Genomic DNA, 17,758 nt, shown 5'->3' with positions numbered 1-17,758 from the left:
GTGAAATGAGCTTCTGGGTTTCATTTCGAGATGTTCAATTCCCTCTCTTTGTCTCAGGTTCAGGTAGAGTTGAAAAACACTTTAAGCTCTATTTTCCTAATAAGTTTGAAAAGGTTGATTTATTATTCAAAGCTAGAGCTGTTACCTACTGGGATGTATGATAGACCTAAGTTGAGCGTGTCTATCTGAGATTTGGTCAGTGTCGTGGACGAGATGTTGAGTACCAGGGATTCTTCTATTTGTTCTGTGTCCTTGGTTTTCTTCTGCCCTCTTGTCTGCCTTCTTCTAAAAAAGGGTCTGGTTGTGTATCTGTACGTAATGTGCTTGTACCAGGTTGTGTAGGGATCCTCTCCATGTCGTCGTTTAAGCCCACCGATGGAGCGGTTATCACCTTCACCACTATTCACTTCACTGCTCCCTGTGGTATCACTGTTAAGGGCTGGTGGTGGTTGTGGTTTCGGTGGTCCTTGTTTGGAGGAGTTGTACTCCTATCACGTGTAAACTATGACTCTTTCGTAATCCAAAGTATCTCCCCTGAACTTGTGAATCTTTCTTTGCTCTATTACCCTTTTATATCCATCCAGTTTTCTGTTAACCTCTTCCAATGTTTTGTCGAGATCCTCTGTAAATTGTAGCATGAGTAGTTGCTTCTTGATTTCATCTATTTCCTGATGTATGATGGTTAAGTATTTTGATAGTTCTTTGATAGTTAGGAGTATAAGGTCCAATGAACATTTGTTCAAAATCTGGTCCCACCTTTTGATGAATTCTTGATTCTCTTTGCACAATGTCGGTTTGAGGTATACCCTCAATCCTCTAGGGATTATTTTCGCTTTGTAGTATTGGCCAAGTGTGGTGACGTGGAGCTTCTGTGAAATTTCCCTTCTGATCAAACATTCTAATTTGAATATAGGTCTATCCGGGTGTTCGGCCGAAGTGGTCTCTCGTTCGACATCTGATATTAGGGCTAGTATGCGAGTCACTTCATCTTCACTGAATGCCAATGTGGTGGCTGCTTTATTTGTCAAAGAATTCATTTTCGAAAATGGGATGCTTCTGTAGGTGGGTGCTGGTGTGGGTTTTGTGCCAACCTCCAAAGAGGAAAATCAATGTTTAGTAATTGGGTATACATGCACTCCCTTATCAATTATATTTGTTATTAATCGTCTATTGCAAGCTGGTTTCATGTAATTAATAGTGTTAGAGGTGCAGGGGAGATGTAACGACTCTGGCACATGGGCCGTAAGGATATGCAAAGCAAAAAATGGAAAGTTCCCAAGGTGTGGGAACTCCCGTCCCTTGCACACCACCTCTGGCCAAAGTACAGTCAAACTATTAGATCTATAGTTAGAAGTCAATTATACTATTGTATGTGCAGCAGTGGCAGTTGCAGCAGTGGCACATCCTTCCAATGGTACCCGCTCTAGCAAAAGTACAGACCGGTACAGAATCAGACTGGAATGATTGTCTGAGGTGTCCAGCATCCATTACATCCAGTAAATTGTTGACAGATGGACTGGTTGGTGTGTTAGGACAGTTTTTCTGAAGTGCTACCCACTTATTCAAAACCATTCAACTGAGGCAGTACAAGACTCCACTCTTAGTATAAGACTGTACCACCCGAGTACATGGCAGCGTAGGCAGAGCAGCCAGGCTTATTTTAGGAGGGAGAGAGGGCAGTGGAAGCAGTACAAGTGAAATTGTAATACAAATGATCCAAATAAACATTGAAACACTATGTATTGTAAAAGTAAAGAATTTATTTAAATACAGGTAGGCCCAGATAAATCTAGGGGTTGAGCTAAGTACTAACACATTATATGAAATCACAATATAAAACACAACCCTATACTTGAAAGTACACAGACCCAAGTATAAACCTTATTTGGAACACCTAACAGTAGTTCTAGGGAAGTCAAAACCTTGTTATACACATTTAGTATGGGTCAAGCCTTTTCTTTGGGAGTAAAAGACCAATGGTTACTTTCAGATTACTTTTGGTAATACAAGGGCAGTAGGCCCTTCCAGTTGTACAGTGACTCTTGGAACAAATCACATAAACAGTCAATTGGACATAATACCTTTTTGGTGAATAGTGAAACACTTATTCTAGGTGCAGTAGAAACCTAATGAAGTAATACACAATTACAGATGCTTTGGAAATCAGGGAACCTCAGATTGAGGTAAGCAATAACTCTGGTAACTTATTTTGGATGGCACACAGCTAACACAAGGTAAATAAAACCCAAATATGCTAACTACACAATGAAGGGTAAAGTAAAACCCAGTGTCACACTTTACTGAATAGTTATTCTAGGTAGGCAACAACCTAATGTAGACTTATTAAGGACAGGCTAGCAGCAAGTCAGGGGAAGCAAGACCCAGTTGGGGGACACTCATACAGTTATCCTAACAGGGCTAACCTGGTGATACCAACAGTTGGAGGACACTCATACAATTACCCTACAGGAATAACCTGGTGAAACCAACATTACTTTTGTAAAGCGGCACAACCTAATCACAGGAGAGTAAAACACCTTTACATCTAGTTTCTTTTAGACTGGCAAAACAGTGGTTAAGGAAGAAAAGATGTTAACCATACTTTTAAGAATAGTGCATCACACATTCAAGATCAGTAAGAACATTTGTAACTGTTCACTCTTAGAATTACAGTTACCCACCAACTCTTTACAAGTAAGTAAAACACTTGATTTCTTTTCTAGGCAGAAGTCCCAATCCCTTCAAAGTCTTTCCCTTATTCTTTGAGCATGAGTGTTCTCAGTGGCAGAAGGGGGGTCACTACGAGTAGTGACCAACAGGCAGTGTTAGAATAGGTTCTTTAGTAGCAAAAGTCAGAGTTCCTTAGGAAAACTGGGCAAACCGGTGAGTACTTTACTTCTAGGGTTAGAAGAGGGTCCAGGGGCTACACAGAAGACACCCAGCAGGATTCTAGCAGTGGGACTGCGTGGACTGGACGAGGGACCTCCCAATCATAGAAAACACCCCAAAGCTACACAGAAATCCCAACAGGCTTAAGGTAAATATATACCCAAGCCAGCACAGTACCTCAGCAATGAAGAAGAGATTGCAGCAGGAGAACCTCAGGGACTGCAGCCAAATACCCGGTCAGTGGATTCCTTGTCCTGAACACAAGCCCTCAGAAGGGACTTTGCAGCAGGGATCCATGAAGAAGGCTCTAGGCAAGATTTCTCTCACGGCTGAATGCGGTTCTGTGGGTTTGGCGCCTTTTAAAGGAGCACAGAAGAAGACAGAAAATCGTGGTTGAATTCTCGTCGTTTAAAAGGTCCAGCACTCTAGTGAGGGGACTTTTTCGGACTCGATTTGTGTGTCTGGAGATACACCAGTATGCCCACGAAATTTCAGTGAGATCGGAAGACCGTGCACCGCACAGTGGCTGGAGGTCCCAGGGTATTGGGGTATTGCAAGAACGCATGGTCGCAGCAACCTGTGGGATGGCTCAAAATGCAGGTCTTCTCGAGTCTAGTGGGTCTCACTAGGCTCGGGTCAATGTTTTCGGAGACCCCAAGTCAATTGGAAGGAAAGGCTGCAGCAAACTCCGGTTACACAGCAGGATCTACGGTCGCTGAAAATCATTCCCGTCGCTTTTCCTTCGTCATCCTCTTCCGTTTTCTGTTCCAGTGGTCGACGTGACTTCAGCTTCTAGGTTACCAGTATTTATCAGGAACTACAGCACAACATCTGCATTCTCTCCCTGCAGTTTACAAGAAAGGGGCATCTGGTTGTCCAATCAGGACAGCCAGCCCCCCACTGGGATTTGTCCCAGTTGAAGGAAGGCGTAAGACAAAGTATGAGGGAGTTTTGGCCTCCTCCCCCACTTCTTCTGCTTACAGACTGACTGGAGCCTGGGCGGGGTGTCCAGGGGACTCCCGCCAAAGACAAAACTCAAAGGAATTTCCCACCCTGGATGTCTGGGGAAGGAACAAGAAACGACAAGAAAGACGGAAATGGCAGAAAAAGATGACAGGGGCCATTTTGGTAAAATGAGCACCCTTAGGTGCCTTTACTGCAGCTGTGATTATAGCCCACGGTAAAGGTGCACCAAATTAGTAAATGGTATCACTGCCACCAGCCATTAAAGGTAAGCTTGTCACTGTAACAGAACTGTTACAGTTTTAATGTGAAAGGGGATACATTGTATGTCCCCAGCACCCCACATAAGATGGGGTGTGCCGGTTTCACAGAATAAAATGTAAAAGGGAGCCAAAGATCATTTCTACCCTTAGGAACTGTAGTTCACTCAAGGTTAGCACAAGAAAGTTAAATGGGGAGCCCCTAGGGCAACCCAGCAACAACAGGCACTTATTGGCAATAAGTTGTTAGTCATGATAACTTTATAAAGACACTATGGAGAGTCTTAAAAATGACACCCATACAAAAAAAAAAAAGTTCAAGATTAGGTGAGTGTGGAAAAAGGATCCCACTCATTGAGGTATTAATGAAAAATATCCCACTAGAAAAGCAAAAAGTTCTGGAGTTGAACCAGGAAAGGAAGATTTACCAGATCTGTGGAAATCTTACCTAACACTGTGACACAACTGAACATATCAACTTTAATTCCATGCCACTTGTACCTAAAGTTCCAGGGTTGTTCAGAATCATTATGGAAACGTGTTGATTCCAACAGCATCCGCTAGCAAGCATAGCACTCCTACGCAAGGCGCATCACACTCCCCTTTTAAGATAATCCTGCCCTATTAACTCCATTTTTGTTGCATTTGGCGTTTTCATTCTGAAATACCCGTTTTTCCACAAGAAAATATGATTTCCCCTACAAAGGTATATTCACAGCCCTCCAAAAGTGGAAAACACCCAGCCCTTTTAAAATTCTCAGTAGATTCGAGGTGGGCGGAAATTAAAGAAGCCTAGGCATGGATCCTATGGTCTTACACTTCTTTAGTGAGCATACATGCCCTATGCCACATATTGTCATCAATCTCTATACCAAGTGCCCCCACCCATTTGTTGCGACAGCTAGAAAATGTATATTTGGTTTTCAACTAATCAAGCTATGAAATGGATGAAAAGAAATGTCGACATGGTAATGAGGGCGCTCTGGTTGGCATGGGAAGCACATCCATTTAGAAGTGAAGGCTGATAAGATTTGCATATATTGCAACAATGTTGTGGAACTATGTCCCAGACTCTCCCGATGCTCTAATATTAAGAACGGACCATTTGGGAACAGATTTCCCGGATGCCAAAACCCTGCACATGCCCAGGATCTTCCTAACACACCATCCAAAGTTTCATTTACATCCAGCATGCCACAAGTAGGTGCTCTACCACTATAAGGGTGGTATATGCTCAATCGTCTCAATATTTTCTGCCATGCTTTATGTCTGGCCCCAAAGGGTCGAAAGAACAGGAATCTGTACATCCTGTGCAAGCATAACTACTTCCAATTTCATGGGTCCATCACCTCGCCTTACAATGTTTACATGTGGAGAGGAGGTTCCACACTCCCCCCCCCCCCCCCAGCAGGAGATGAAGCGGATTTGTGCCACAAGATAATACAATTCAAAGTGCTGCACCTGCAACCCTGCCTTCAAGTAGGGACTAGACATAGCTGCTATTTTCATTCCCACCACACCTGTATCCCATAGGAATTGTGTGACAAGTGTATATAGAACTTTGAAAAAGGATCTTTCAATACAATGTGACATTAAGGAAGTAGTACAACAGTTTAGATAACAACCATTTTGAGTAATGCTACTCTCCCAATTAAAAATATAGGCAACCTACTTAACCTATCTGGCAAATTTAGATTGGAGGTTATTCAAATAGGCCCCCACATACCCCAGACTCCAGCAACAGTTATCCCCAAGTATGTTATTGTGAGCGGGTCACATTCAAGATTCAGTCCAGATGCTAAACAATCTATACTATCCGTTAGGGGGAAATGTCTAATTTAGACCAATTAATGGCCAGACCAGAGTATTCACTAAATTTGATACAGTCTGTCAATATCGAAAGTAAATGAGTGACTGGATCGCTAACAAAAATTCAGCATATCATCCATGTGCAACGAGACTATGTCTGGAGAAGCATATAACCCAAGTCCTCTGGCGAAGTCTATGTGAGCAGATCAGCCAACGGCTCTATAACCAAAAAAACAGTTGGTTACAGAGCCAAACCGAAGAGGGGACAACCGTGCCTAGTGCCTATGCTCAACGGAAACGTTCATGAGAGCCCATGTCCTATTCTAGCACTAGCTAATGGTTGTAAGAAACAGACGTTGGTGGATTCGATATATTAGACCTGTGCGCTTTTGACCACTCTAAAATGAAATAACGAAAGGCTATGGTATAGACCGGCAGAGATCACTCTTTTCCCTCCAACTCACCCACCAGGGTTGGAAAATGAAAGAACAAGAGATTGTCGGTATGGGAAGGTGATTCGCGCTCAAGTGGAATTCGACAATGTGGTACATCTGAAATACATTATGCCAGAACTAATGAATTCAGAAAATTATGTTATTTATTCCAAATCATGAACAGCAGACATGTTTCGACACACTGGTCGTTTTCAAAGCCTAATTCTTGATTCAAAGTACAGATTTCTGTGTTGACAAACTAGTCCTTTAGGGATGGAGTCTTCTTAGTAATCTGGTAAAATCCAGGAATTGGAAAATTGTGTGTTTGTCGCATGACTGAGACCTCAGTGAGGTTGCGCCTGGTCCCAGTAAATCTAAGCCCACGATTAATCACATCCAGTGGTTGTACACAATTATAGCCCTTCAAATGGGAGCAAACTTCAATGGTTGCCAATTGCAGATTGTATTCCCGTAATCGGTGAAGAAAACAATGAAGGGGCCCAATCCCCGTGACCTAAACATTTGCGTCTGAAATTGAATTTCAGACGCAACTGTTTAGACATCTGACAAACCCACAATCTTCCAATTCCAATGATATAATATTGTGGCCAAATCTATAGTGTACCAGTCTTTCAAAGGTGAAGTAGCATGCTACAGAATACAGATAGCATAGTCTTCCTTAAACGGTGTGTCACCACTTGATGCACACCTACCAGAAAGGGCAGACTTCTTGACTGACGAGTGAAGGAGGCGAAAAAAAGGCTGTTAAAATACTTCAAAATCCAATGACACCAAGCTTAAAAACAATCATGACAGATTTGTATATAACACTCTACATTACGCATTACTCTTCCTTCGAAGTGCTGTAAAAATAGTAGTTAAATGGTTCTCGATTTAACAACCCTGAAAAGTTGAAAGGCTGAGTTGGTCCTGGGAGGGGGGTTCATGCAAGTACAGGATGTTTCAATGTCTGAGGCGAGTACTTTACTTGTGGACTACCTCCCCTCCCCAGACAGAAGAACAAGTTACTTACCAACTGGAACGTTCTTTCGACTGCATGTTCCTTCCGCATCTTGGATATATCCTTACCTTCAGCTTTGGTGCTTCAGGAAAAAGATTTCTCCACCAGAGGGCGCCCTGCTCGAGTCTGCGGCGTCAATGTCCCTCAGCGGTATCCGTCGAGCGTCGACGTCATCCACTGTATAAATGGCTCGAGCCATGCCCGTTAGCCTCAGTTTGGTTTTTTCGTATATTGTAGTCAATAATTAGTAGATAAGACGTGTCCCTTTGAGCAAAATCTCTAAAGGAACCTCGAGTGTAAAACATGTGAACTGTACTGTGGGGTAAGCTGGGAGGGTCGATGAGGAATACGTGGGAGGAACATCCAGTCAAAAGAACGTTACAGTTGGTAAGTAACGAATGGATTGTGTCCTCCAACGTATTCCTCATCTTACATAAGCTCCCAAAGCAGTCTGAATTGGAGGAGGGAGTACCATAAATATTAACCATGCACAGTATGAAGTACAGATTTTGCAAAGAGACCCCCTGTGAAGAAGTCAAATCTAGGGATTAGTGCTTTACAAACGTGTGCATGGACGACCAGGTGGCTGCTGAGCAAATATCTTGTACCGGGACACCTCTCTGAAGAGCCGTTGAAGTCGCCATGCCCCTGGTTGAATGAGCTCTCAGCCCATCTGGAGGATCTTTCCCAGCCAATCTAGAACATTCAGTTATACCTAAAATTATCCATCTGGACAATGTTTGTTTTGTCACTGCCAGCCCTAATTTATGGCCAGTATATCCCACAAAAAGTTGGTCACACTGACAGAATTTAGCCAATCTCGATATATAGAAACTAAGAGCACTCTTAGGGTCTAATCTGTGTAATCTTTCTTCCTCCTTACTTGCGTGTGTGTGAAGAGGAGGATAAAAGGCAGGCAATGTTATATTTTGAGACAGGTGACAATTGGAGACAATTTTCAGTAGAAAAGAGGGTTTGACCTTAAGAACAACATTATCTTTGTGAAAGATGGTGTGAGGAGGTTTGCTAGAAAGCGCCTGCAACTCACTCACTCTGCGGGCTCAAGTAATTGCCACTAGCAGTATTGTCTTTAGAGTAAGGAGCCTTAATGGGCAAGAATGCAATGGCTCAAATGGAATATATGTGAGAAATTTCAACACTAAATTTAGATCCCACACGTATTTGAAAGGGCATTGGTGGAAACACATTAGTAAGCCCTTTTAAGAACTGTACAATTAAAAGGTATCTTGAAATAGGATTCCTCCTCTGAGGAGCGCTTAAAAATGGACAGTGGAGCCAAATGACCTTTTATCGTGCCAACTTGGAGCCCCAAACTGGCAAATGTAAAAGAAAAGACAATATTGTAGGAATATTACATTGAAAAGGGTCCACATTGTTATCACTGCACTAGTTACTGAACCTTGTTGTTGGTACAGAGATTTAGTTGCTGGCCTTCTGGCTGAAAGCAAAATCTCCATTACGTCATCGGAAGGTCCCAATCCTTGTATCTCAGCCTCTCCGAAACCATGCATGACCTCTCTTTGTGGAAGACGAATTGGAGGGCAGATGGACATGTCTACAAGATCCGGGTACCACATTCTCCTGGCCCAATCCGGGGGCAATTAGGATCATGGTTTTCCCGAACTTTCTTAACCTCCCGATTACTTGAGGGATCACAGGGACTGGAGGAAACGTGTACAAGAGTGGAAATCTCCAGCCCACCACGAACGAGTATCCTAGAGCTCCTCTTGGGGGAAATTCCCCTGAGCAGTACAGTTCGCACTTCCGGTTGGCACTGGTCGCGAACAGATCCATTTGAGGGGCTCCCCAAAGGGCGAAGATCTCTTGAAGAACTTCCTGAACTAGTTCCCATTCGTGGGCTACTGTGCTCTGCCGGCTCAGAGCGTCCACCACTGTGCTCTGCTCTCCGGCTAGGTGAATTGCCGTTCGAGAGATTCCTTCCTGTATTGCCCAGAACCAGAGCTGTGATGCCTCTCTGCACAGTGGTAGTGGCCCTAAACCTCCTCTCTTATTGAGGTAGTACATAGCCACTGTGTTGTCCATCATTATCAGGACATTCTTTACCCGTACAGAGGGCAGAAAAGCTTTCATCGCTAGTCCGATTGCCCTCAGCTCCAAAAGGTTGATATGTAGTTTGGACTTCGATGGAGACCAACGACCGCTGATTGTCAGATCATTGGTGTGGGCTCCCCACCATGTGAGTGAAGCGTCCGTCACAATCGTAATCATAATAATTTAGCATTTATATAGCGCTACGAACCCTCAGGTATCAGAGCGCTGCTCATTATTACCCACAGTGTGTGGTGCTCATTTATCGACCTCTGAAGGATGAAAGGCGGAGTTTGGCCCTGCCGGGATTCTAACCTGCGCCAGCAGGCTCTGCACAGATGTCAAAGCGAGTGCTCTACTCGCTGTGTTATCTATGGCCATGGTTGCCAAAAAGATTCTCCCTTGAGGAGATGTTTGTTGCAAGCCCACCATCGAAGATCCTGTGCCACTCTGGTCGGGACTTGCAAAAGATCCGACATTTCCCGTGAAAATTGGGACCATTGAGTCCTGAGGGCCCACTGTAGGGATCTCATCCTCAATCTGGCCTCTGGCACCAGAAAAAATGCAGGATGCCATAAGATCGAGCAACCTTAGAAAATCGAAGGCCGGCAGATGCTGGGCATTTTGGAACTTTGTTACCATCTGTGGAATGTGGTGAGCTCTCTCTTTGGGAGGCAAGGCTTTGCCCGAGAAAGTTTCCAGAACTGCTCCGATAAATTGGAGTTTCTGTGATGGTATCAGATTTGACTTCTTGAAATTCAGAGAGAAGCCCAGTCTGTGTAGGAAATGGCAGGTCTTGCTTAGATGTTCCTGGGCTTGTTCTAGGAGAATGCTCCCAGATTACCCAATGGTCCAGGTAGGTGTAAACGTGAATGCCCCCTTTCCCGCGACTCGCTGCCACTACCGCCATCAGCTTGGTGAAAACTCTTGGGGTGGAGGTCAATCCGAATGGCAGAACTCGAAACTGATAGTGAGAGTTGCCAATCGCGAACCTCTGGTACTTTCTGTGCTTGAGCTGGATTGGCATATGAAAGTAAGCATCCTGAAGTTCCAATGATACCAACCAGTTTTGTAATTGGAGAGCCTGAAGGATCTGAGAAAGGGTAACCATCTTGAAATTGTCCTTCCTGAGGAACTTATTCAAGTTTCTTATGTCCAAGATGGGTCTCAATCCTCCGTCCTTATTTGGAATGAGAAAGTATGGGGAGTACCAGCCCTTGTTCCGCTACAGGTACATGTTCTATTGCACCTTTCTCTAGCAGGGTTAAAATTTCCTGCAACAGGAGCGTGTCTGGAATTTTGGCAGAGTTGTATCCCGGAGGGTGATTCTGAGGCTTCTTCTGAAAAGGGAAGGCAGTAACCTTGGGATACTGTTTCCAGTGCCCAGGCATCTGAAGTAATGCCCCGCCATTCTTCCAGATGCAGAGAGATTCTGCCTCCCACCAGGGTATTGTGGGTCAAAACCTCAGAGTGGCTTTGCAGCAGCTGCAGTAGCGGCTGATGGGACAGTTGCCACTGCTGGGGCAGATCTAGCACCTTTTCCTCACCCCCGAGGAAATGTCCTTTGTCCTCTTTGAATGGCCTGTCCCCTTCCTTATCCAAATGAGGAATAAAATCGAAAGGGACGACCCCTCCAGGAAGATGAGCCTGTGTAGGCGCTTTGTTGAGGTTGTCATATTGCGGCACTAAGTGACTTTGCTGCCGCTTTAGAGGTCTGCAGCTTCTCCAAACTTTGATCCGCCTTGCAGCCGAACCACCTCAAGCCGTCAAATGGCATTTTGAGAAGTCTGGCCTGCACATCCGGTGCAAAACCTGACTTTCTCAGCCACGCGAATCTACGTAGCACAGTACTAGATGCCATGGACCTACTGATGCTGTCAGCAGTGTCCAAACCGGATTGGAGGCATTCCCCCATAGCCTCTTTTCCATCCTTTACTACGGCTAGGAAACCTTCCCGTTCCTCACCATCGGGGATATGCTCAGCTGCCGCTGTCATACAGTCCCACAGGGTGTATATAAATCTTGCAAGGGTGCAAGTTACATTTGTAGATTTCAATGCCATGCTACCCGAAGAAAACGGGACCATGCGTCAATTTTTTTTATCATCCCTGTCTGGGGGAATTGTAGGGTATGCTGCATTCCTAGTAGACGTGGCCGTCTGAACCACTAGACTTTCAGGTGATTGATGTTTCCTTAAATAGTCAGGGTCTGAAGAAGAGGACCTGTATTTAGATGTGAATTTATTATTAACTGCAGTAGCTGACTCAGGGTTTTCCCATGCAGTCATCACCTTCCTTTGCAAAGCTATGTGAAAAGGAAGTATGGGGTCTTGTTGAGGTACCCCCGAAAGGATGTCCGTCATGTCATCCTATTGGTAAGTAGGGGAATTTCTGTTCCATCCCATACATTCTGTTTCCCTACTCATTAATCTCCTGTACCCTGCATCTGCATGATCAGCAGGGTCAGGTTTTTCTAACTCATACTCTGGAGATGTGTCCAGACCACTAGCTGTCTGCAGGCACTCATATAGGTCTGCCATTTTTGATTGAGGGTCAATCAACTCCTCAGGAACTTCCCTTGTTCCAAACTTTACACCAGCCAGTGAAACATCATCCTCCTCTGAGGATCTTTCCTCATAAATGGAGGACATGGATTTGAAAAAATCCTGTCTAGTTTCTGGATGAAAAATCTTCTCCGGTGGCATAGACTTTGCCTTCGACACAAAAGTAGATTTAGGAAAAGGAATCAACAAAGACCTTGACAAGGACGTCGATGGCATCAACTATATCGGTAACGGGTTTGATACAGTCGAAGAAGCCTTCAATATCGAAGAAGCTATCGATGCCGTTGAAGTAAACCTCAACACTGTCGAAGGAGTACTCTATTTAAGAGTCTTAGAGTGGCCTGTCGACACCTTGGACTCCGACGTCTTCGAAAGAGGCTTTGAGGAAGCCTTCAATGACTATTTTAATGGCGGATGAGTATCCAGCGCCATTTTGTCGAGTATTGCCTCCGGTTTTTGCACTGGTAGGCGCTTCTTGTGAGGCGTCGGGGAGGATCCCCTCAAAGTCACCCTCAACGATTTCTTGTCATATCTTTTTGTCTTAGATATTCCCCTGTCACTTTTAGTATGAGCAGGGACATGGTCTTCACTAGAATTCTTTGAGGGGGTCTGGGCCGCATCCTCAAAGATTTTTAACATTGAGGCTCTGAAGGCCTCCCACTTCTTCGGGAATCATATTTAGAAGGGCAGGTGAGAACCTCTTCTGAAGACGTCAAAGAAGAGGAAGAGGGAGACCGGTGTCACCTTTTCTTCGACTTTTTTTTTTTTAAGAAGACGACTTCCTAGATCTACTTCTGGACCTTGATTTCTTCGATTTGTGATGTCTTTCACTAGACTCAGCCGAGCCTTTAGTTCTTCTCGAAGAAGACTTCGAGGACTCCTCTCCCACTGCCAGTTTACCTCTCTGTTCCTCTATAGCTTTATTGGTCATCGACTGACAGGAACCGCACTCGTCTATCCGATGGTCGGCACCCAGAGGCACTTTTGATGGGGATCTGGTAACTACATATTCTTCCTGCATTTCTGACATTTTTTTAAGCCAGTTTTCGGCGTGTAAGGGTTCGATGACGAAGACATTTTCACGAGAACTGAAGCGGCATTTTCTTGATACTGTGGCCAACAGACGCGGCTCAAGCCATGTATACAGCGGATGATGGTGACGCTCGATGGATACCTCTGAGGGACATCACCGCCGTGGACTCGAGCAGGGCGCCCTCTGGTGGAGTAAATTTGTTTCCGAAGCAGTAAAGCTGAAGGTAAGGATATAGCTAAAACGAGGAATACGTGGTAGGACACAATCCATTCAAAGCAAGTATTTGAAGACCCTTACACACAAAGCAATAAAAAAACAGATTGTCACTGCACAGAGTTGTGGAATTCTGGAGCAGCTTTACTGCCTTGAAGTGACTGTCTTAACTTACTTTACAGCACTGCTGTTCTTCTGTTACTTGTTTTTGCTTTTTCCTTTTCACAAAAATGATGCATAGTTGGTAAATAGAACTGTGGCACAATTCGCAGTAATACCGATTTGAAATGAAAAAACTAACGCAATCTAGACAGGCAATTATTGTAAAAGGAGAGGACTGGTAAGTTTAGCGAAAATCTACGCATAGAGTGAGAGGTGTGCTGTTCATCAATATTAAAAAATATACCATGATTGAGAACATTTGTTTGGGATTTATAAAGCAAGAACATAGTTTCCTGCCTGGCATTCAGTATTCTTCCTCATTCCATACATTATACTTTATGTCCATGCAACGTTATGTTGGACTCATTCATCAGAATACAAAGGGATTAATAAAACATGTTTGTGTGTGTGCGCAAAACTAATCGCAGTAATTGAGCTCATTTTTTAAGTTCCGCTTAAATTTACAATTGCAAGCAGAACTCCTATGGAAGCCTGGTAACATTTAGTGAATATATCCACACTACATCAATGAAAAGTGCAATCATGCCAATTAACTGACATTTACAATTGATGGGGTCTACACAGACCAAGGAATAACTACCCGTTTCCTCAAACAAGTCATGGGTTATACCTGCAACCCCAGGATTATAAAAATAAATGCATTTCCAAAGCATGGCTTGTGCAGCTCAATTGAATGAAACAATGAAATGCAGGAACTTTCATGCATTGTTCTTCAGCGTATTAGCAGCTTAGCCATGCAACACCTGTTTGACAACCTCACCAATCCATGGGTCAGGTTGTCTAAAACTGGAAATATGTTTGCATTTAGATGTGTCCCGAGCAGTGCTTCCCTTTGTGAACCAACCTGTACAAGCACAAGGTAACAATACTACTAATGCTGGACTTACCTCCAATAACCTTTTTTCCCAATGGTTGAGTTCCGTACCCATGCCACCCTGGTTTTCAAGCTCCATCCCTTCAAGAATTGGGCAGTCAAAATGCTTCCGAGCTTCTTCCTAAAATTTCAAAATTGTGATGAAAAAGAGTCTCAAAAGTGGTCAAAAATCCATGCAGATTCAAAGTTCCAACGAGGATCGCTTCTGATACTCTATGTAGTCTATCTGTTCAGACCATTTGTAAGATTGTTGTGGTTTATAGATTCTGTAGGGCATTCCTTGAACATAAACTTCGACTGCAATGGGACTTCAGTATCCCAAAGTCCTGTTGCAATCTAACAAGGAGACTTTGTGGTCCATTTGTCTCCATTAGCTGGTTCGAGCAACAGAACATTCTAAACAGTGGTAGCCACAAATTGAAGCAATCCTAAACAACTCTTAAGGATCAAAGTGACCACCATAATTTATCATTATCAAATCATTAAGGGCCTATTAATTCCTCCTGAGGCAAGTCTAGTAAAGATTTTCAAACAAAATTACCAGGACCTGCAGAAGAAGCTGCAGTGGGAAGCGTCACACATGTTGAGAACTACAAAACTAAACACAAAAATCTATTGTGCCATATAAACTTATATTAAAAAAATAAACACGTATGTTATGTTTTAAATAATGTTTCAAGACTAAAGAACTAAGTGCCAAAGTAAATACATTTTCTCTCCTAAAATTATAAACACAAGAGTATGGAAGTTTATATAAGGATTTCACTATAGAACATAAAAATAAAAATACAGCAACAAATCCATATAAACAGTACATTTCTAATATGGCAACACTTAAAGACACTGCTTTTAACACTGGCGGGAGGAAGCGTCAGTTTCCTCCCAACATCCTCCTCATTAACAACTGATTTTGAGACTGAACGGGGAAAAGCTGCCACCAGCACAGCTGGCAGGAGGTCTGTCCCTCATCTCAAACTCATTCTAAATTAAAGCCATCTCAAAATCAAGCAAAATGAGCAGGTAAGTGGCAGTAAAGTTAATAGAGCTCCAACCTCAAAAGCCTGCCATGCTCCTCCCACACCCGCAAAGAACCAAAGGTAATAACCAGAGGTTTTCTATAGGTAAGGTGAATGGGCCACATGCGAATGCTTGAACATTCCGGAAGTGTCAGTCTGGCATGAGGCGAACGGCAAGATGCTGAAAGCAAAACCCTGTGAAGCACAGCACTGATCTGGAATAAGGACTCCCTTCAGACATTCCATGCTTAGAGCCAACTCAGTAACTGGGATCCGTCTCTTGGCACAGCGGCTGGTGACCAGAGGTCTGGCAGATGAAGTGTTTCCACAAGGATTGCCAAACATGAAGCAAATATCTATGACTACATGGCCATTTAGAGTGTTGGTGGAACACAAAACACTAAGGTTACAAAAGTGGTAATTAGACCAATCAAAGAAAGGTACTGTTGTGCAATTGTTGATTGTGATGTAGGATTTGGCCACTTTGGAGAAAGTAGAGATTTGTGAGTAGTAGTAAATAATGTGTATTCAACCTTAGCTATAAACATATAAAATAGCAAAACATACAATATAGTAACTCACAAAAGATAAAACCCATCCTTACTATCACTCAACTAACTCAACTATAAGAGCACATAAATAAAACTTATCAACTAAAGCAGTCTACCATAACTTTTGAAAGCTTCTTTTACATCATTACAAAAATCTGATATAAATGAATTTTGTTGTACAACCTTTATTCAGCCTCGGCCTTCAGGAACAAAATGCAACCATTTCTGAGCAAAGCATAAACACAGAAGATAAAATAATAAAATACAAAAAAGGAAGCACTACTACTTCAATTTCTCCCTGGCAACAATTTAAAACCAGTTAAAATATGTATGATTCATGAGCTTAAAACACAGGTCATAAAGTGCTAGTGCATACAATATAGGGTATATCGGGGTTCAGTACATGCTTGTTGGCAGTTTGTTCCTCCTCAGCCATGCCCCGATGTATATATTTTGTGACAATAAATGCCACATTTATATCTGCTGTTAATTTACAAATGTCCATTGACAATGAAAACTGTGGTTTCAAATATCTTCTCCTTAAGTCGCCTAAGCCATCACATATAAGCATGAAGTGGAGGGGGCTTTCAGACTTGGCGCCGGAAATCAGATAACTTGCACCCAACATCCTGTCCAATGACAGGTGTGAGACCTTACTGGTAGACAGCACATTCAAAATCTGATGTATAATGCTTGTGCATATGGGGGAAGGGAGGTAATGGCATTGAGCTATTCTTCATACCCTGGTATGATTTTACAATTCAGTTATTCTGGCACGCTAGCCAATGCAGAACACATTACACTCGTCCCATTTCTCCTGTACCTTAGGTAGGCTGTCTTGGATATCAGCTTTGCATCCCTGGGTATCAACGTCGGGTCATCCCAGTACACGCAGAGACCTAATATGAGCCAATTTCTTACATTAGCATGCCATTGAATTTTGTGCCCACCACCCAAAAACGTCACATGCTCAAGGGCCTCCCAATTTTCGACTAGGAACGCGTTACCCCACATCCTTAAGCCAGTAATACATTGGTCTGACACCTGCCTCTTAACCAATATAGCCCAGGTCACACTCCATTCATACAGCTGCACTTGGGGACCTTTGTGGGAGCAAAAGAGTGCTATTAAGGAATTTGCTTTCAATTACACAAGTTGGAAGTTTTTGCATAGCCCCACATTTCTGACCCATACAAGGCTGATGCCTTTGCCTGTGCCTGACAGATTTCAAGGACTGGTTTTACAGCTCCACATGTTATGTGCTGGTGCTAGTGGTTGGCCCAAAGGGTAGTGAGCATCTCTGAAATGCACAATACTGACCAGAATCATTGGGCACCCGTCTGGTACCCTGTGCCTATGTTGAAAAAACCTGGGTGTGAAACCCTTACCCGATGGATCACGTGAAGCCCAAATCCCGCTATATGTGGAACAGATTTGGAAAACTGAAAGCTGAGAAAAATTCTTCCCTTGCTCCCTCAGGAAAACTGCACTACACTAGTACACTCTTCAATAAGGGGGTACGTAGATTACTGTAACAGTATCTACTTAGGACAAGTATCAAATTTAGAGACTTCAAGTCCTTCAGAACGTGGCAGCTCGACTTGCTCTTCAAGCCCCGCAACTGACCTCTCCGCTCTGCTTCTTCAGCTCCACTGGCTTCCGGTGGGAGTGAGGATTCAGTTCAAAATGTTGTGCATTGTGCATCGCGCTCTCCACAACATCGGTACTCACTATCTGAGGAAAGAACTGGTGAAGTACTATTTGGCTAGAAGCCTTCAGTTGAAAAAACAAATATTGCTGAAAATTCCTAACTTTCACTGTAAGCGCTTTGGTGGTCGATCCTTTTCGGTAACTGACCCCCACATGCTTTACCACACCA

At 43.5% G+C, this 17,758-nt stretch overlaps 1 protein-coding gene across 2 annotated transcripts in view; it reads right to left on the bottom strand.

Annotated features, from left to right (window-relative positions):
- LMLN (leishmanolysin like peptidase) overlaps positions 1-17,758 on the bottom strand; it is a 951,783-nt gene that overhangs the window by 483,666 nt on the left and 450,359 nt on the right. For both annotated transcript variants that reach the window (XM_069616632.1, XM_069616633.1), the window contains exon 10: positions 14,326-14,433. In XM_069616632.1, coding sequence (XP_069472733.1) covers positions 14,326-14,433 — 108 coding nt within the window. The remainder of the gene's footprint in view (positions 1-14,325; positions 14,434-17,758) is intronic.

This window comes from Ambystoma mexicanum, chromosome 9 (genome assembly GCF_040938575.1).
Source record: "Ambystoma mexicanum isolate Mex_15411 chromosome 9, UKY_AmexF1_1, whole genome shotgun sequence".
NCBI lineage: Eukaryota > Metazoa > Chordata > Amphibia > Caudata > Ambystomatidae > Ambystoma > Ambystoma mexicanum.
Note: the sequence above shows the minus strand (reverse complement) of the source record. Positions and strands in the feature narration are given on the sequence as shown.